The following is a 20150-nucleotide window of genomic DNA, read 5'->3' on the forward strand; positions in this document are numbered from 1 at the left end:
AGTTGGGCACAAATAAAACTTTCTTTCAGAAATCCTAAAAAGATTGTTCAACTTCCAAGAACAATTATAATGTTAAATCTCTCTGAATATTCCTGTCAAGACCTAATAAAAGAGCCTGCTTACCCTCGTTCAGGGAAGCAAAGGTGACTGTCAGGGCAACTTCACCTGATGTAGTCTGTCTATAACTCAGCAAGAATCAGGACCTACTTTGGTTGCGAAACAGTTCTAAAATTAAATTCTTTAAAAGCAGTGATCACCTAATAATCTTGGGAACTCTGCTTAAAGAGAACAGTGAAGAGCCTTAGGTAAGTCAATTCTGGCCTCCTCCAAGTATTTTTTTTTTGTACGAAAGGGTGCAAAAAGGCTGGAATACTAATATCAAACTCAACTTGGACATCCAGGTAAAGCAACTTTCCAATTATTTTCACGTCTTAAAAATGCGATGAATTAAGTAGAGCTAAATTTAAGAAAAATGATTATCGAGTTATTGGTAATACCTGCTAAAAAAGTGACTTTCTTGAATCTGCTTTTTACAAACATTCGGGCTCTCCATGATACTTATGCTAAATGCATTGAATGCAGTGATAGGACGTCATGAACATTTACCTAGAAATCTGAAAAGAAACTAGGGACTTTGGTTTTGCCATCCCTGGGTCCCTGAGCCCTACACTGAAACTTCCTTACACATCGTCCTACTGCCACACGCCAAAGTAGGAGTAGCTCCTTGGGCGTTTACTAGGTCTGCGCCGCACTCTTCTGACCAAGCACCCGATGGAGGAAAGCAGGCCTGAACCCATCTCACCTTTTTAAATTACGGATTTAGGAAAGAAACTTCCTGTTCACGATCATACCCCAAAGAAAAGTCCCAGGTTCCTGACCTCCCCCATAGGAAGCGGAAATGGCCAGTGTCCGTGTCAATTGCGTCACTCAACTGGCCGGAGTGACGAGGTATGCAGGACTTTGTGGGGTTGCCTTCAGCGTTGCCTGAACAAATATCCTTCATATATGCGACGGACAGATCCCGAAACTTTGCTCTTATTTTTTAGTCAGTCTGCCGGCAAACGGTATGTAAACGTAGACGGACAGAAGTCCAAGCAGCGAGGCCCCTATTGCACCAGCCATTCTATCGTGTCAGGCGTGGGCCCTGGTCGGTCTTCCGGTCTCTGCTTCTCCGGCACAAGGGGACCTGCCTTGGTCCGACAACTGTCGGAGAGGTTTCCTTCTCCTCGAAGTAAGATGGCGGGCGGTGAGGCTGGAGTGACTCTTGGGCAACCGCATCTTTCTCGTCAGGATCTCGCCACGTTGGTAAGGTTTCGTTCTGCCAGGATGTGGAGTGAGCTCAGGTCGAGAAAACCCACCTTCCCAGCAGTCAATCAGACGACACAGTGTTGAATTGTCAGGACCCTGGTTTAGGAGGAAAACCCTGCAGTCAGACGCAGTACGCCGCGCTTGCGCTGCAGTCTCCGCTTTCACTAGTCTTCGAGACCAGATGTGAGGTCGTGGGCAAGTCAAGACCCCTGAGGATTATCCTAAAAAGTCGTGCTGTTAAATTTCACTAAAATTTTTATCTGAAGGTCTGAGAAAAACATATATTAAACAGATTAAAGTTTGCACCTTTATAGGTCTGGGGAAGGACCGTTTATACTCTCCATTCTGCTGACTCCTAAAATTTGGGGCCTTCCCTTTTCAGATCTACAGTGCAGGTCGCAGTCTCTCAGCATAAACGCTTTTAGTATTTATTAGGTTTGTCATTCTGTTTCTGGAGTAAAGACAGCTTTTACAGTAAAGGTGCTTTTTTTTTTGTAAGCAGTAGGAAGTTGAATTGATGGTGCCGAACTGTATGAATAAAAAGCAAAATCAGAGTCGTGGTTTGTATTACGGGTCGTAGTTTAAAATGTTTCATTACAGGGGCGCCTGGTTGGCTCAGTCCTTAAGCGTCTGCCTTCGGCTCGGGATCGAGCCCCGCATCGGGCTCCCTGCGCTGCGGGAAGCCTGCTTCTCCCTCCCGCTGCCTGCTACTCTGCCTACTTGTGCTCTCAAATTTCTCTGTCAAATAAGTAAATAAAGTCTTTTTTAAAAATAAAATGTTTCATTACAGGATGTTACCAAGTTGACCCCACTCTCACAGGAAGTTATCAGCAGACAAGCCACAATTAACATAGGTAAGCAAAGTAACTGCGTATAGTATTCAACTTCTGAAGTCCTGAGGTGGCTGCTCTCTGATAATGCTTTTTAATCTTTTGTACAAGTGACTGAATTACGGAAGGATTCATATATAGGGAATGGATTTAAGCCATGAACAAACCCGGTAGAGTTCTTTTAAAACACAGTGAATTATCTTCATTCCTGACTTAAGGAGGAAGTGTTATGAAAAGACATAGATGGGGACAACTGGGTGACTCAGTCAGCTAAGCATCTGCCCTTCAGTACGTGATCTCAGGGTCCTGGGATCCAGCCCCACGTCTGGCTCTCTGCTCAGAGGAGTCTCCTTTTCCCTCTCCCTCTGTGCTCTTCCCTTTCTTTCTCTCTCCTCGCTCAAATAAATAAAATCTTAAAAAACAAAAACGGAAAAGTATTTTTAAAAAAAGGCATAAGTCCATGAAAAAACGGTATATTCTCAAGATAACACTGTAATACAGTTTACATACACCAAAAGTTAAGGAAGCCCTAAAATGCTAATAAACATAGGATTATTCTTAGGTCTTCTAAAAGTCTTACTATATAAATGATTATTAAGTAAATATTTTTCTTAATTGCAGCTTCTTAATTTACAAGACAAGTTACTTGCTTGAGTGTAAAATTTGGATATTGTAGGGTCTCTACAAGTACTAAAACTTATTAAGACCCATAGTTATGAAAAACTAAAAAAACATTATACCACTCTAAAGTATATTTAATTACCATGATTAAACAAGTATTTTCTGATGGTCATGGATTCTTTTTTTTATATCATATTTTCATGCATAATTACCTCACTCAAAATATTGGTAAGTTTCTAAGTATACAAAGTTTTGTTTATTTTTTAGTAATTTTATTTCAAGCAGTTATTTTTTTCCAGATCAGTAATACACTCAACAGCTTATGTTACACACTGAGTGTGTTTGTACATAAGCTGGGCAAGTATTTGGAAACTTCTCTTTGGTCTTATTTCACAAAAGTTTTGTGTAGAAAGTGTATCTGGAAGGAACAAATTCATTATTGCTAGTAGATTGGCATATTTACAATGAGTTATGTATTTGGTTTCTTTAGCTACACCAAAATATTTGGTGTAATTGGCTGCATACAGATTAATTCTTTTTTTTTTTGTAGGTACAATTGGTCATGTTGCTCATGGAAAATCTACAGTTGTAAAAGCTATTTCTGGAGTTCACACTGTCAGATTCAAAAATGAACTGGAAAGAAATATTACAATTAAGCTTGGATATGCTAATGCCAAGGTACGTAAGATGTGCAAGTAGAAACTATTTTACATTAATTGTCAAATATGCAGATGACCATTTCAATCTTTTCATTGAAACTTTCAGATTTATAAACTTGATGATGCAACTTGTCCTCGGCCAGAATGCTATAGATCATGTGGAAGTAGTACACCTGATGAGTTTCCTACAGATATTCCAGGGACCAAAGGGAACTTCAGACTAGTCAGGTGATCGTTTTTGTGGTAAACAATGCTTTTTTGTCTTGTGCTTATTGAAATATGTGGTAGAGATATTAAACAATGATTTAAACCAAAGCTTGATGCATATGAACTTTTTTTGAAGAATGTTTTCTAGGTAAGAGATTTATAATGCGTAATAATTATTTAATAACACTTTTTAAAGTGTATATTATGTAATGAGGGATTGAAATGCTGATACTTAAGTTTCATTGTATGTGTGCGGATTCTCTAAAGAATTACATGTAAACAATGAAATTGTTACATTTATTTGGTAGTTTCTTTTTCTGGACTTTTGTTTTCAACATTGGTGTTTCTGATTCTTAGGAGAAAAACAAAGATCTTAATTATTTCTTTTTGACACTTTTAATAGTCTCCTATTTTAGGAATGTTGCCTTCCTTGATTCCTCACAAAAGAACATTGGCATGGGGTGCCTGGGTGGCTCAGGCGTGAAGTGTCTGCCTTCGGCACTTGGGTCATGATCTCAGGGCCCCGGGATCAAGTCCCACATCGGGCTCCCTGCTCTGTGGGAAGCCTGCTTCTCCCTCTCCCACTGCCCCCTGCTTGTGTTCCCTCTCTTGCTGTCTCTCTCTTTCAAATAAATAAATAAGTAAAATCTTAAAAAAAAAAAAAAGAACACTGACATCCACCAAGTGATATATATGGGTACCCAGTGAAAGTTTAGGTCATGAGGACATGAATGTATAATTTTTGAAAATGCTAACAGTTTTGAGTGCATGGCATATTTTTTGTTTGTTTTTAAATTAAGCACTGACCTTTCTGCTTTAGATTGGCAATCCCAAATGGTTTTTCAAGATGCTAGATATTTTTCAACAAATTCCTTTTTTGGATGACAGTTCCTATTCCGATAACACAGTTGTGTTGTTTTTCCTAAACTAGTCTAGTTTGCTGATGATTACAGTTTTACCTCCTGAAAGCTATTAACAGATTCCCCCACATTTTTTTCATTAAATTTTAAATTTAAAACTTATAGTCAAAATCTATAAACCCTTAATGTATATCTTAATACTTTTTAAACTAAGTGTTGTATACCTAAACTTATAAAGCATTGCACATGTAATTTTTCTTCTTAGATTTTTCAACAGTTTTCCTCTATATTTCTTTCATTTTTATTTTAATATATTTAGACTTACAGGAAGTTGGAAAGATGGCAGAGAGAACCTATATTCCCTGACCCTTTTTTCCCCACAGGTACATTACTGTGTAAATCAAAGCATAACCTCAAAACAAGGAACTTGATGTTGGCATAAAGGGGGTTTATATGTTTACCATATTTTTCATGTATCCATTACTATAATTAGCACTACTTTACATATATAGAAGGGGGGGTTGTTGTTTTTATAGATGTTTTTTATTGAGGTAAAATTCCGTGGTGAGGTAATTGTACAGATACAGTTCAATTATTTTTGACTAATGTGTACACCTACCTAACCAACATTCCAATCAAGACCTAGTACGTTTCATTCCACTCAAACAGTTCTCTTGTGATTGGCCCACAGTGGTTAATCACTCTTTAAATTTGTATCAGCAGATATTAGTTTTGCTTATTGTGCCTTAATATGAAAGAAATGACACTGTATGTATTATTCTGTGGTTGGATTCTCCAATTAACATAATGTTTTTGAGAATATTTTTTGAGAATCTTTATTGCTGTATGATGAATCAGGGATTTATTTTTTATTGCTAATTAGTGTTCCACTGTATGAATATACTACAATTTCCTTATGACTTGATAGTCATAAAGCTGGACATTTGAGTTATTTGTTTTGGCAGTTTCAGTAGAGCTGGTATGAATATACATAAGCAGTCTGTTTTGGACTAAAATATGATATCCGTTAGTAAATAGCTAGGAGTGAAGTTGCTGGGATGTGGATTAAGTGTATGTTTAACTTAGAAAATTCCAAAGAGTTTTCCATAGTTTTGTATGAATTCACATTCTTTCCAGAATATAAACATCCCATTTGTTCCCCATCTTACATAATGCTTCATTATTTCACTCTTTAAAATTGTCTTACATATTTTTTTTCAAAGATTTTATTTATTTCAGAGAGAAGATGAGAGGAGAGAGAGAGCACATGAGAGAGGGGAGGGTCAGAGGGAGAAGCAGACTCCCTGCTGAGCAGGGAGCCCGATCCGGGACTCAATCCCGGGACTCCAGGATCATGAGCTGAGCCGAAAGTAGTCGCTTAACCAACTGAGCCACCCAGGCGCCCCAAAATTGTCTTACATATTTAATCTTTAAAATTCTAGAGGGTGTAGAATGGTATCTCATTATTCTTTCAATTTTTATTTCCCTGATGAATAAAGATACTGACTACCATTTATTTTCTTACTTAACATGTTTCTCTTGATTAATTTTGTGCTCAAGTTTTGCTCATTTTTTAGAATTAAACTGATTTTTCTATTTTCAACTGTAAGATTTTCTTGTATTTTTTCAATAGAAATCACCACACATGTACCACCAATACTTTCTTCTGTATTAATTTTCTTTTCATCTTCACAGTGACTTTTAATGAGCAGTTTTCCATTTTGATGAAGTCTGATTTTTTTTAAGATTAGTTTTTTTGCATACTGTGTAAGTCATGTTTTCCTATCTTAAGACAGATTATTCTCCTGTTATTTTATTTCTAGATGCCTTAATTTTTTGTCTTTGGGTCAATGAAATATGTCAAATTGATTTTCATATATGTTGCAATATAAGGATTGGGATTTTTTTTTTCCATATAATTATCTACTTGTTCTAGTATAATTTGTTGATAACTCTTTTATTTTATTTTTACTTCTCTCGTTCCATTTCCTTAGATTCACAGATGTATGTAAATACTATTTCTGGACACTTTTTTTTTTTCAGTGAACTATTTGTGACCATTCTAATGAGATAGTATCTTGAGTACTGTAATTTTATTTGTTTTCTGTTTTTTTTTTTAAATACAACTATTTAACATATTATGAGTATTATAGGTAGAGTTCAGTGATTCATCAGTCTAACATAACACCCACTTAATACCCTTCACCCAGTTAATCCTATCCCCTCACCCACCTCCCCTCCAGCAACCTTCAATTTGTTTCCTAGAGTTAAGCATCTGCCTTGGGCTCAGGTCATGATCCCAGGGTCCTGGGATTGAGCCCTGCATTGGGCTCCCTGCTCGGCCAGGAGCCTGCTTCTCCCTCTCCCATTCCCTGTCCTTGTGTTCCCCCTCTAGCTGGCTGTCTCTCTGTGTCAAATCAATCAATCAATCAATCAATATCTTAAAAAAAAAAAAAAGACCCTCTGGTTCTGGCCATGTAATTGCAAATGGTGAGATTTCATCCTTTCTAATGGCTGAATAGTATTCCATTGCATATATACCCTGTATTCTTTATCCGTTCATCTGTCGATGGACATCTGGCCTCTTTCCCCAGTTTGCCTATTGTGGACATTGCTGCTATGAACATTGGGGTGCATATGGCCCTTTTCACTACATCTGTATCTTCGGGGTAAATACCTAATAGTGCAATTGCTGGGTCATAGGGTAGCTCTATTTTTTTTTTTTTTAAAGATTTTATTTATTTATTTGAGAGAGAGAATGAGAGAGAGCATGAGAGGGAAGAGGGTCAGAGGGAGAAACAGACTCCCCACTGAGCAGGGAGCCCGATGCGGGACTCGATCCCGGGACTCCAGGATCATGACCTGAGCTGAAGGCAGTCGCTTAACCAACTGAGCCACCCAGGCGCCCGGGTAGCTCTATTTTTAACATCTTGAGAAACCCCCATACTGTTTTCCAGAGTGGCTGCACCAGCTTGCATTCCCACCAATAGTAAAGAGGGTTCCCCTTTCTCCGCATCCCCGCCAACATCTGTCGTTTCCTGACTTGTTAATTTTAGCCATTCTGACTGGTGTGAGGTGGTATCTCATTGAGGTTTTGATTTGTATTTCCCTGATGCTGAGTGATGTTGAGCACTTTTTCATGTGTCTGTTGGCCATTTGGATGTCGTCTTTGCAGAAATGTCTGTTCATGTCTTCTGCCCATTTCTTGACTGAATTATTTGTTCTTTGGGTGTTGAATTTGATATTTATAGATTTTGGATGTTGCCTTTTATTTGATAAGACATTTGCAAATATCTTCTCTGATTAAACCATTTGTCTTTTGGTTTTGTCAGCTGTTTCCTTTGCTGTGCGAAAGCTTTTTATCTGATGAAATCCCAGTAGTTCATTTTTGCCTTTGTTTCCCTTGCCTTTGGGGACGAGCCTAGCAAGAAGTTGCTACAGCCAAGGTCACAGAGGTTGCTGCCTCTGTTGTCCTCTAGGATTTTGATGGACTCCTGTCTTCACATTGAGGTCTTTCATCCATTTTGAGTCTATTTTTGTGTGTAGTGTAAGGAAATGGTCCAGTTTCATTTTTCTGCATGTATCTGTCCAGTTTTCCCAGCACCATTTGTTGAAGAGACTGCCCTTTTTCCACTGGATATTCTTTCCTGCTTTGTACATTCCTTTGGCTCTTTGGGATCTTTTCTGGTTCCATACAAATTTTAGGATTATTATTCCAGCTCTGTGAAAAATACTGATGGTATTTTGATAGGGATTGCATTAAAATATAAATTGCTGTAGGTAGCATAGACATTTTAACAATATTTGTTCTTCCCAATCGATGAGCATGGAACATTTTTCCATTTCTTTGTGTCTCCCTCAATTTCTTTTATGAGTGTTCTGTAGTTTTCAGAGTATATATCCTTTGCCTCTTTGGTTAGATTTATTCCTAGGTATTTTACAGTTTTTGGTACAATTGTAAATGGAATCGACTCCTTAATTTCTCTTTCTTCTGTCTTGTTGCTGGTGTATAGAAATGCCACTGATTTCTGTGCGTTGATTTTATACCCTGCCACTTTACTGAATTCCTTTATGACTTCTAGAATTTGGGTATGGAGTTTTTTGAGTTCTCCACATGGAATATCATGTCATCTGCGAAGAGTGAGAATTTGACTGCTTTGCCGATTAGGATTCCTTTAATTTCTTTTTGTTGTCTGATTCCTGAGGCTAGGACTTCTAGTACTGTGTTGGACAACAGGGTGTGAGAGTGGGCATCCCTGTCGTGTTCTTGACCTTAGGGGAAAAGCTGTCAGTTTTTCCCCATTGAGAATATTTGCTGTGGGCTTTCCATAGATGGCTTTTATAATATTGAGGAATGTTCCTCTATCCCTGCACTGTGAAGAGTTTTAATCAAGAAAGGATACTGTACTTTTGTCAAATGCTTTTTCAGCATCTATTGAAAGGATCATATGATTATTGTCCTTTCTTTTATTAATGCCGTGTATCACATTGGTTTATTTGTGGATGTTGAACCAACCTTGCAGCCCAGGAATAAATCCCACTTGGTCGTGGTGAATAATCCTTTTAATGTAATGTTGGATCCTGTTGGCTAGGATCTTGAGTGTTTTGGCATCCATGTTCATCAGAAATACTGGTCTGTAATTCTCCTTTTTGGTGGGGTGTTTAGTTTTGGGATCAAGGTAATACTGGCCTCATAAAACAAATTTGGAAGTTTTCCTTCCATTTCTTTTTTTTTTTTTTTTTTAAGATTTTATTTATTTGACAGCAACACAGTGAGAGAGGGAACACAAGCAGGGGGAGTGGGAGAGGGAGAAGCAGACTTCCCGTGGAGCAGGGAGCCCCATGTGGGGCTCAATCCCAGGACCCTGGGATCATGACCTGAACTGAAGGCAGATGCTTAATGACTGAGCCACCCAGGCGCCCCTCCATTTCTATTTTTGAAACAGCTTCAGATGAATAGGTATTATTAGGTCTTTGAATATTTGGTAGAATTCCACTGGAAGCTATCTGACCTTGGACTATTGTTTGTTGGGAGATTTTTGATTTACTGTGTCATTATTTTTTTGCTGGTATGAGTCTGTTCAAGTTTTCTATTTCTTCCTATTTCAGTTTTGGTAGTCTGTATGTCTCCAGGTTTTCTAATTTGTTGGCATAATTGCTCATAGTATGCTCTTACAGTTGTTTGTATTTCTTTAGTGTTGGTTGATATTTCTCTTTCATTTCATAATTTTATTAATTTTGGTCAGTTTTATCGATCTTATATTAATTCTTTCAAAAAACCATCTCCTAGTTTTGTTGATCTGTTCTACGTTTTTTTATTTCTGTGTGATTTATTTCTGCTCTAATATTTATTAATTCTCTTCTCCTGCTGAGTTTAGGCTTTATTTGCTGTTCTTTCATCAGCTCCTTTAGGTGTAAGGTTAGCTTATGTATTTGAGACTTTTGTTTCTTAAAAAGGCTTTTCTTGCTATAAACTAACCTCTTAGGACCTCCTTTGCTGCATCCCAAAGGTTTTGAACAGTTGTGTTTTCATTTTTATTTGTTTCCATGAATTTTTTAAATTTTTCTTTAATTTCCTGGTTGACCCATTCATTCTTTAGTAGGATGCTCTTTAGCCGCCAAGTATTTGACTTCCTTCCAAATTTTCTCTTGTGATTGATTTCAAGTTTCAAAGCATTGTCATCTAAAATATGCAGGGAATGATCCCAGTCTTTTGGTACTGGTTGAGATCTGATATGTGACCCAGTACGTGATCTCTTCTGGAGAATGTTCCATGTGCACTCATGAAGATTGTGTGTTTTGGTGCTTAATGAGGAAATACTCTGAATATTTATCTGTGAGTCCATCTGGTTAAGTGTGCCATTCAAAGCCCTTGTTGCCTTGTTGATCTGCTTAGATGATCTGCCTTTTGCTGTAAGTAAGGTGTTAAAGTTCCCTATTATTACTGTATTATTATCAATGTGTTTCTTTTTGTTAATTAGTTTGTGTAATTGGGCGCTCCCATGTTAGGGACATAAATATTTACAATTGTTAGAACTTCTTGTTGGATAGCCTTTTTAGTTATGATATAGCGTTCTTACACATCTCATATTACAGTCTTTGGTATAAATATAGTTTACTGATATAAGGATTGCTACCGCAGTTTTCTTTTGATGTCCATTAGCATGATAAATGGTTCTTCACCCCCTCACTTTGAACCTGGATGTGTCTTTGGGTCTAAAATGAGTATCTTGCAGACAGCATATCGATGGGTCTTGCTTTTTCATCCAATCTGATACCCTTTGTCTTTAGATTGGGGCATTGAGCTCATTTACATTCAGTGTAACTATTGAAAGATAGGAATTTAGTGTCATTGTATTACCTGTAACGTCACTATTTCTTTATATTGTCTCTGTTCCTTTCCGGTCTAGGTTACTTTTGGGCTCTCTTCACATAAAGAATCCCTTTTAGTATTTCTTGCAGGGCTGGTTTGGTGAACCCAGATTCTTTTAGTTTCTGTTTGTCATGGAAACTATTGATCTCTCCTTCTCTTCTGAATGACAGCCTTGCTGGATCAAGGATCCTTGGCTGCATATGTTTCCCATTTAGAACATTGAGTCTAAAATGCCAGTCCTGGGACACCTGGGTGGCTCAGTTGGTTAAGCGACTGCCTTCGGGTTGGGTCATGATCCCAGAGTGCTGGGATCGAGTCCCACATTGGGCTTCTTGCTCAGCAAGGAGTCTGCTTCTCCCTCCGCCTGCCACTCCCCCTGCTTGTGCTCTCTCTCTCTGACAAATAAAATCTTAAGAGAAAATTAAAAAAAAAATGAGAAGTCTTCAGGTCTGGATGGTTTTAATGCGGAATTATACTGAACATTAAATAAGAAGTAATGTGAATTCTGTACACGAGAAGAGGACAGAGCAGGATAAGCAACTCAGTTTGTAAATACAGTACCAGCCTGATGCCAGAATCAAAGACCATACAAAAGGAGAAAAGAAAAAGAAAAAACTACCATCTGGTATTCTAAATGAATATAGGGACAAAGGTTACTTAAATTTAGCACATAAAATTCACTAATACGTAAAAGACTTAAATAGCATGACGAAATAGGTGTTCATTGTAGGGGATAACCAGGCTAATTCAGTTTTTGCAAAGTATTCAGTGATACTCTCCTTATCAATAGACTAAGAAGAAAAATTTTATGTTCATATAAATTGATGAGAAAAAAATCCAACTTGTTAAATAGGAATACAGATAAATTTCTTCATCTTGATAAAGAACTGCTACAACAAACCTCGTGAAAAATGGTAAAAGACTGAATGTTTCACCTTAAGTTCAAGAATAATGAATGCAAAGATACCTTCTCTCACCATTTTTATTATGCATAGTACTAGAAGTTCTGCTGGAAGGCAAGAAAATGTAATAAAAGACCTAGACATTGGAAAGAAAAAAAACTTCCTCATTGGCAGGTGACACCATTTGTCTACATAGAAGTTCCCAAAGTATCTAAAAAAACTTAACTGAAGTTGCAGGGTATAAGATTAACTTAAAAATTACATTTCTGTTTACTAGCAATGAATGCATATATGAAACTCTACTTAAATTTCTTATTAAATGTAAAATTAATTATAGAACACATAGAGCACTTATGTGAAAATAACACAGCTCTGAAAGAAATAAGATGTAAATAAATATACCATGTTTGTAGGTTATAATACTTAACAGAGTAAAATGCTAACTGCTCAAATTGTATATTGCTGGTGAAGGGAGGGCTAAGTCAGTGCAATACAATTAGAGAACCAAGAAATAGGTTTATGCAAATATGCAAATATGTCTAAGTGATTTTTTTTTTTTACAAAGATAAAAAAGCTCAGTGGATTATAGGCTTTTCAATAAATAGTACTAGAGCAATTCAATGTCTATAGTCAAAAAAAAAAAAAAGAGCTAGTTTTAAACCAGACACCTGTTACTCAGATTGTACACTTCAGGGGTACCTAGCTGACTCAATCAGTGGAGTATTCGACTGTTGATTTCAGGGTCATAAGGTCGAGCCCCACATTGGGCATAGATTACTTTAAAATTTTTTTTTTTTTTTTTTTTTTTAAGATTTTATTTATTTATTTGAGACAGAAAGAATGAGAGAGAGAGAGCACATGAGAGGGGGGAGGGTCAGAGGGAGAAGCAGGCACCCTGCCGAGCAGGGAGCCTGATGCGGGACTCGATCCAGGGACTCTAGGATCATGACCTGAGCCAAAGGCAGTCGCTTAACCAACTGAGCCACCCAGGCGCCCTGGGCATAGATTACTTTAAAAAATAAAATTAAAAAACAAAATGTACACTTTTTATGCTCAACATTTGTGTGTATTCACATTTGAGAACACATTCAAAATGTACATACATTCGAGTATTAAATGGATCAGATAAACCAATTAAAAGGAAACGTAGGCAAAAATTTTTAAGATATAGGACATGAGGGGGCCCCTGGGTGGCTCAGTTGTTAGGTGTTTGCCTTCGGCTCAGGTCATGATCCCTGGGTCCTGGGATCGAGCCCCACATTGGGCTCCCTGTCAGTGGGAAGCCTGCTTCTCCCTCTCCCACTCCCCCTGCTGTGTTCCTGCTCTCACTATCTCTCTACGTGAAATAAATAAATAAAATCTTTAAAAAAAAAAAAAGATCTAGGACTTGATATTTTTAGATATTATGCTAAAGTATAATCCATAAAAAAGAAAGGTTGGAGAGTTGCAGTTGATCAAAATTAAAAATAACTGCAAAAGATCTGTTAAGAGGATCAGAAGAAAAGCTGCTGACCCAGAGACAATACATTAGTTCTTAAACAACAGGAGTATAAATTGCAAGAGTCCATTTACACATAGTTTTTTTTCAATAGTACAATACTGTGTGTTTTCCTTTTAATTTTCCTAATAATATAGTAGAAACACGGAACATAATATGTATATAATTGACTTTGTATCATTGGTAAAGCTTGTAGTCAACAGTAGGCTATTAGTATTTATATTTTTGGGGAGTCTGAAGTTGTACACAGATTTCCAACTATACAGGGGAATTGGCACCCCAATCCTGCATTGCTTAAGGATCAACTGTTTGCAAATCATATGTCTAATAAGAGACTAGAAGGTATGGAGAACTTTCAAAAACCTCAACAGTTAAAAACAAATGATTCAGCTACAAAGTGAAGACATGAAAAGCATATATGGTAGGCAAATAAACACAACCCTTATATTTCATTAGATTTGGCTTTCAAATCAATCATATTTCCAGTATACATTATATAAAGTCACCATCTTCCTCATTTTGATATTTGTCTTTTGGGAGTTTTCCTAAGGTTATTTAAGCCTTGTTTTTGGGTAAGTTCTGTCTGTGTATGACTAATTTTATATGCTTTGTAATGACATTTAGTCATTTTAATTTTAGCTGGTAATTTCATTTCAAAATTCTGGAAGCATCAAGTTTTGAAACCACTTTGCAGCAAGATTAATTACTTTCAAAGTGATTTAACTGTTGGAAGGCAATAACTTGACATGTTAGGCATGTTTCCTTTGTGTTTTAGTTTTAATTTATCTTAAATCTCATTATTTGATTGTTAGACATGTTTCCTTTGTTGACTGTCCGGGCCATGATATTTTGATGGCTACTATGCTGAATGGTGCAGCAGTAATGGATGCAGCTCTTCTGCTGATAGGTAAATAATATCAGAATTGGTTTGACAAATCTCTGTAGAACCAATCCCAAATGGAATATTTAAAGGGGAACTAGGGCCCTTAGTGGCCATAAGTGGGAACTATAGGTCACCCAAATTAACATCCATGTGTGCCAACTATGATAAAATACCAAGCAAGATGAACCTGGGGCTGATATCTAGTGAGAATTCTTATGCTAATACAACACCCCCCTCAAAAAATCAGTTTTAAGTCAATGAGCTTTCTTTGTACTATTGTTTTATTTAGAGTTTTTCATATAAAACTATGCTTGGTTGGAAAAGGGTATTTTTAATGGCTCTGGGCTGTCCGTGGCATTATTGAATAATGGAGTTTTTTTAGTCATAAGAAATGTTGACATCAGGGCCAGCATTGAGGTTTTCAAAGGTAGGGTTTTGCTTTCTTCCCTGTGTGAACTGTAAAGAGATTTTGTGATTGGAGGCTGCATGGAGTTTCAGGCCAAATGAAAGGTAAAGGGGTGTTTCCGCCCAAGACTTCCTTTAGTTCTGACACCCAGTGCAAGTTTGGAAGTTCCCTAACCCATCCTTAGGTTGATAATTTATTAGACTTATATCTCACTGAAAGCTGTTATACTCAACACATGATTTATTATAGGAAAAGGATGCAAATTAAGGTGAGCCAAAGGGAAAGTCACATAGGGCATAGTCCAAGAGGGTTTCAACCATGAAACTTCCATTGTCCTTTCTCTGGAGACAGAGGTGGTTCTCTCAGCATCATTTGTAACATTAATTAATAAATATTTCAAACCAAGGAAAATGACCTGAGTTTCAATGTTGGGAGTTTCTACTGAGGTTCCATTATGTAAACATAATGTAACAAATTTGCCCTCATGGTTCATTTTAGTCTCCATATCTATCTACTGAGACCTCATATCCCAATACCCTCACCTAAATCAGGCTTTTTCTGGCATAGCCAGCCCCTAAGATTATCAAGTTTGGCACCCTACCCTAAGATCTGGTGTAGTCCACCCCAAACCTAAATAAGGACACTCTTACCAGGAATGATAAGGTTTTATTTTCAAGAAGCCCAAGACAAAGCTAGACCAAATTGGGCAAGGCCAAATGGTTTCCTACACAGGAGTATACTTTTCAAGGAGTATGGTACAAGGCATTTAATATCACAACTTTGGGAAGATAATCATTGGGGTACTAAAAATTATGTTTAGAATATGTAGTTGGTTACTTTTGCAGATAATGTTTGCTTTTGTGTTATTAGTAGCCATACCTGCTACCTGTTGCCATATAGCAAAGTACCTCAAAACCTAGCAGCGTAGAATAACAGATATTTAATCATTGTTTCTGTTGACTGGAGTTTTGTTATTCTAGTTAAAAGATCTCTAATTTTACAGTAATCTGTCAGCAGGAGCTGCAGTTATATCAAGATGTGTGGGACTAGAGAGTCTGATTTTAAGTTCACTCAGACCTCAGTTTCTTTCTCCTCATGTGGGCCTTTACATAAGTTGTCCAGTTGTTTTCATGACATTTCACCTATTTTGAGAGAAACAAAGAACTTCCAGATGGGAAGCCAGAGTCTTTGTGATCTAACTTGAGAAGTGACATCCCATCACTTTTACAACATTTTCTTTATTGGATGGCTTCAATAGAGCCATCCAGTATTTAAAGGGAAGAATTTTATAAGGGTGTGATTATTAGAGCATGGGGATTACTTGGAGCCATCTTTGTGGCTGTCTTGTGTAGGTTTGGATAATTGTAATTCATAGACTGCATTAAGCTACGTCCCCTCTTAACTATTCTCCAGATTAGGCCAGAATATCCCAAGACTGGATAGAACCAGAGGGTTACATGTTATATCTGAGTAAAAGCCATGAAGACTTTGAAAGAAGCCAAATTTGTTAAATCCAAGCATTGTGCTTAGGATAAGGATTTAAAAGGCTGAGAGAATCCAGAGAAATCAGTTGTGAAGTTTAAACAGGGCCTCACAGAGATACTTGGCAATGGTATGAGGAATTTGCTTTGAGTGGGACATCCAAAATCTCTTTATTGGTTGCCAGCTAATTCTTATTACTCATTTTGTTTGTTTTTTATTCTTCATCATCAATTTAGCTGGTAATGAATCTTGTCCTCAACCTCAGACTTCTGAACATCTGGCTGCCATAGAAATAATGAAACTGAAACATATTTTGATTCTGCAAAATAAAATTGATTTGGTAAAAGAGAGTCAAGCTAAAGAACAACATGAACAGATACTTGCATTTGTACAAGGTAAGAAGCTGTGCATTTATGTGAGTCATTTAGCCCAGAAATCTTAATGTAATTACCAAAAACAAAGTGAATTGATGAGTTATAAGCCTGTTTCTCTGCTCACTACTTAACGCTTTCCTTACTTCTAGCATCTGATAGAAGCAGTGAAATGTTTCTGAATTTGATTAAAGTGCATGTCAGCCAGAAAAGAAGTTCTATTCTATAAATGTTACCAACTGGTTTTGAGGGATTTGTTTTGAGAAGTAAACACTTTAAAAAAAAATTTTTTTTAGGGGTGCCTGGGTGGCTCAGTCATTTGAGCGTCTGCCTTGGGCTCAGGTCATGATCTCAGGGTCCTGGGATCAAGCCCCACATCAGGCTCTCTGCTGCTCAGTGGGGAGCCTGCTTCTCCTCTCCCCCTGCCCTCCCAGCTCATGCTCTCTCACTCACTCTCTCTCTCAAATAAATAAATAAAATCTTCAAAAAAAAATTCAGAACGCCTGGGTGGCTCAGTGGGTTAAGTGTCTGCCTTCAGCTCAGATCATGGTCCCAGGGTCCTGGGATCAAGTCCTGTGTCTGGCTCTCTGCTCAGTGGGGAGCCAGTTTCTCTTCTCCCTCTGTCCACCCATGCTCTCTCTCGCTCATTCTCTCACTCAAATAAATAAAATCTTTTTTAAAATATTTTATTTATTGGGGCGCCTGGGTGGCTCAGTCATTAAGCATCTGCCTTCGGCTCAGGTCATGATCCCAGGGTCCTGGGATCAAGCCCCGCATCGCACTCCCTGCTCCGCGAGAAGCCTGCTTCTCCCACTCCCCCTGCTTGTGTTCCCTCTCTCACTGTGTCTCTCAGATAAATATCTATTTGACAGAGAGAGACAGCACAAGCAGCCAGCAGAGAAGGCAGAAGGAGAAGCAGACTCCCCACTGAGCAGGGAGCCCGATGCGGGGCTTGATCCCAGGAACCTGAGATCATGACCTGAGCCAAAGGCGAGCCACCCAGGCGTTCCTAAATAAATAAATAAAATCTTTAAAAAAAGTTTTTAGCAATATAATAACTTTTTATTATGATAATAAAAAATGTGAAACACTTCATGAATTTGTTTCATCTTTGCATATGGTGCCATGCTAATCTTCTTTATATCAATAAAATTTTAGTACATATGCTGCCAACCAGCAACAATCATATATTTTAAAAACTTTTCCTGGGGCACCTAGGTCACTCAGTCAGTTCAGCTTCTGCCTTCAACTCAGGTCATGATCTTGGGGTCTTGGGATCAAGTCCTGAGTTAGGCTTCCTGCTCAGTTTCTGCTTCTCCCTCTCCCTGTGACTGCTGCTCCCCTGCTTGTGCTCTCTCTCTCCCCCTGTCGAATAAATAAATAAACTCTCTAAAAAATAATAAAAAAATATAAAAACTCTTTCCCAATGATAGTACAATGAATGAAATCTTTATTTCTTGGTTTGTGTTCTAATTATTCTGACTTTGTCTTCTTATTGAGTATCTATTTCTAGAATTGGAACTCACAGTGATTTCTTTAATCTTTATAGTGGCCCTTTCACTAAAATCTAGTTTTTATTTGGGGCAAGACACGATGTATCTTTCTGATACTTGGTTCCTTGTCTTTTTTACTTGTTAAGAAACTCTGTCTACAGTAGGCAGATTATGCAGGTAATTTTATCGTTTTAGGATACTAATTTAATTTCATAATATTTCACTTACAAGGTATAATTCACTTTAGGGGGGGAAAAACCCAAAATATTGTGGATATTTCTAAACAGTGATCAGTTACTTTTCAACCTTTTTGCTAAGATCAGTTTAAACAGAATGATCACTTCTTATGTTACATTTGTATAGTGATGTTTAATATCTATTTTAGTGATCATAATTGTTTATCTAACGTGCACAACAATTTCTATAAAACTCAAATTTTGATATTTCGTGTTTGTGAAATAGGTACAGTAGCAGAAGGGGCTCCTATTATTCCAATTTCTGCTCAGCTGAAATACAATATCGAAGTTGTGTGTGAGTATATTGTAAAGAAAATCCCAGTACCTCTAAGAGACTTTACTTCAGAACCCCGACTTATTGGTAAGGACTTAACCCATTGTCTTTTAACTATTGACTGGACCTTTTCACATGTTGTTTTGCCCTTCCTTCAGTTATGCTAACATTATGAGGTATAATGAGTTCCTGGGGTTAGGACTTCAATGTTAATTATTAAGGATAAGGGCAGGCCATAATTTAGCCTAGAAAAATCATCCTTTCACATAATCATATAGCTAATGTTGTGTTCTTTTATAATAGTTACATTGTACTTCACAGACAAAGCATAAATATGTCACTGATCAAGTTAATTTCATTTTCCATTATAAGTAAAACTGCAGTGGTGACTGGAATAATATTTTCCTGCAAAGTCAACTCTGGGGTATAGACTTCCAAGTGGCTACTTCTATATGAACGCTAACTTGAGTAAGTATCTCATCTAATTAAAATAACAGGATGAGCTTTATGGTTTCTTTCCCTTCTTCTTTATCATCTTCACAGTTATTAGGTCTTTTGATGTCAACAAACCTGGCTGTGAGGTTGATGACCTTAAAGGTGGTGTGGCTGGTGGCAGCATTTTAAAGGGAGTATTGAAGGTAAACTGAATTCTAAATTCTTGTTTCTTAAATGGAAAAAAAGATTAAAGAAAATCTAACAATGTAAAAATATGTATTGTATTTTTTATTGCCTTGTACTTTAAATATGTCTGGTGTGAATCATAGATTTCTTGTATTTAGATGGTTAACTGAGTGGTTATTAATCCTTTTAAAGTAATACTGAAATTACTGTTGGAATACATGCCTTTTCAGTTTAGCGGTCTGTCAGGATTGTTTACATGTAAATGGTAATTGTGTTGTCTCAAATATTTTAATTACTCTCTTTAATTACTCTATCTTAGGTGGGCCAAGAGATAGAAGTCAGACCTGGTATTGTTTCCAAAGATAGTGAAGGAAAACTCATGTGTAAACCAATCTTTTCCAAAATTGTATCACTTTTTGCAGAACACAATGATCTTCAGTATGCTGCTCCAGGGGGTCTTATTGGTAAGAATTTTCATTTCACCCATAAGCTATTATTAGTGGTTAGTCATGACAGTTACTATGTCAAATGGATTATCTGAAAGTATATATCTCTAATTAGATATTTTAACTCAATATGGAAAAGTGGGTTGTGCAAATGTATAGATAAGTTGGTGATTCTAATTTTTTTTTTAAAGGTTTTTTATTTATTTTTTTGACAGGGAGACACAACAAAGAGGGAACACAAGCAGGGGAGGGGGGGAGGGAGAAGCAGCCTTCCCGCTGAGCAGGGAGCCCTATGCGATGCTCGATCCCAGGACCCTGGGACCATGACCTGAGCTGAAGGCAGACGCTTAACGACTGAGCCACCCAGGCGCCCCAAGATATTTTATGTGTTTCTCAGGAAATACTTTTTTTTTGTTTGTTTGTAACTACACTCTACACCCAACATGGGGCTCAAATTCATGACCTTGAGATTAAGAGTTACATGCTTGGGGCCCCTGGATGGCGCAGTCAGTTGAGCTTCCCACTCTTGGTTTTGGCTCAAGTGGTGATCTTGGGTTCATGGGGTCAGGCCCCTTGTTATATTCCAGGCTCAGCAGGCAGTCTGCTAAGGTTTCTCTGTCCGTCTCCCCCTGCCTCTCCTCAAACTCACGCACTCTCTCTCTCAAATAAATAAATGAATC

General features: G+C 37.5%; 1 protein-coding gene and 1 non-coding gene across 2 annotated transcripts in view; one reads left to right on the top strand and one right to left on the bottom strand.

Annotated features, from left to right (window-relative positions):
- Nucleotides 1-1167: 1167 nt before the first annotated feature.
- The window catches only part of LOC118003572 (eukaryotic translation initiation factor 2 subunit 3, Y-linked), a 34425-nt gene continuing 15442 nt past the window's right edge, over nucleotides 1168-20150 (top strand). Inside the window, exons 1-9 of the mRNA XM_034994923.1 lie at nucleotides 1168-1305; nucleotides 2099-2162; nucleotides 3310-3437; nucleotides 3525-3646; nucleotides 14071-14165; nucleotides 16266-16424; nucleotides 18356-18490; nucleotides 18947-19041; nucleotides 19344-19488. Coding sequence (XP_034850814.1) covers nucleotides 1237-1305; nucleotides 2099-2162; nucleotides 3310-3437; nucleotides 3525-3646; nucleotides 14071-14165; nucleotides 16266-16424; nucleotides 18356-18490; nucleotides 18947-19041; nucleotides 19344-19488 — 1012 coding nt within the window. The 5' untranslated portion in view covers nucleotides 1168-1236. The remainder of the gene's footprint in view (nucleotides 1306-2098; nucleotides 2163-3309; nucleotides 3438-3524; nucleotides 3647-14070; nucleotides 14166-16265; nucleotides 16425-18355; nucleotides 18491-18946; nucleotides 19042-19343; nucleotides 19489-20150) is intronic.
- LOC118007375 lies at nucleotides 17477-17580 on the bottom strand. Its single transcript, XR_004678411.1, has one exon. It is a non-coding gene; the product is annotated as a U6 spliceosomal RNA (small nuclear RNA).

Source organism: Mirounga leonina, unplaced genomic scaffold (genome assembly GCF_011800145.1).
Source record: "Mirounga leonina isolate KUSES-001 unplaced genomic scaffold, KU_Mleo_1.0 Mir_100832, whole genome shotgun sequence".
In the NCBI taxonomy this organism is placed as follows: Eukaryota; Metazoa; Chordata; class Mammalia; order Carnivora; family Phocidae; genus Mirounga; species Mirounga leonina.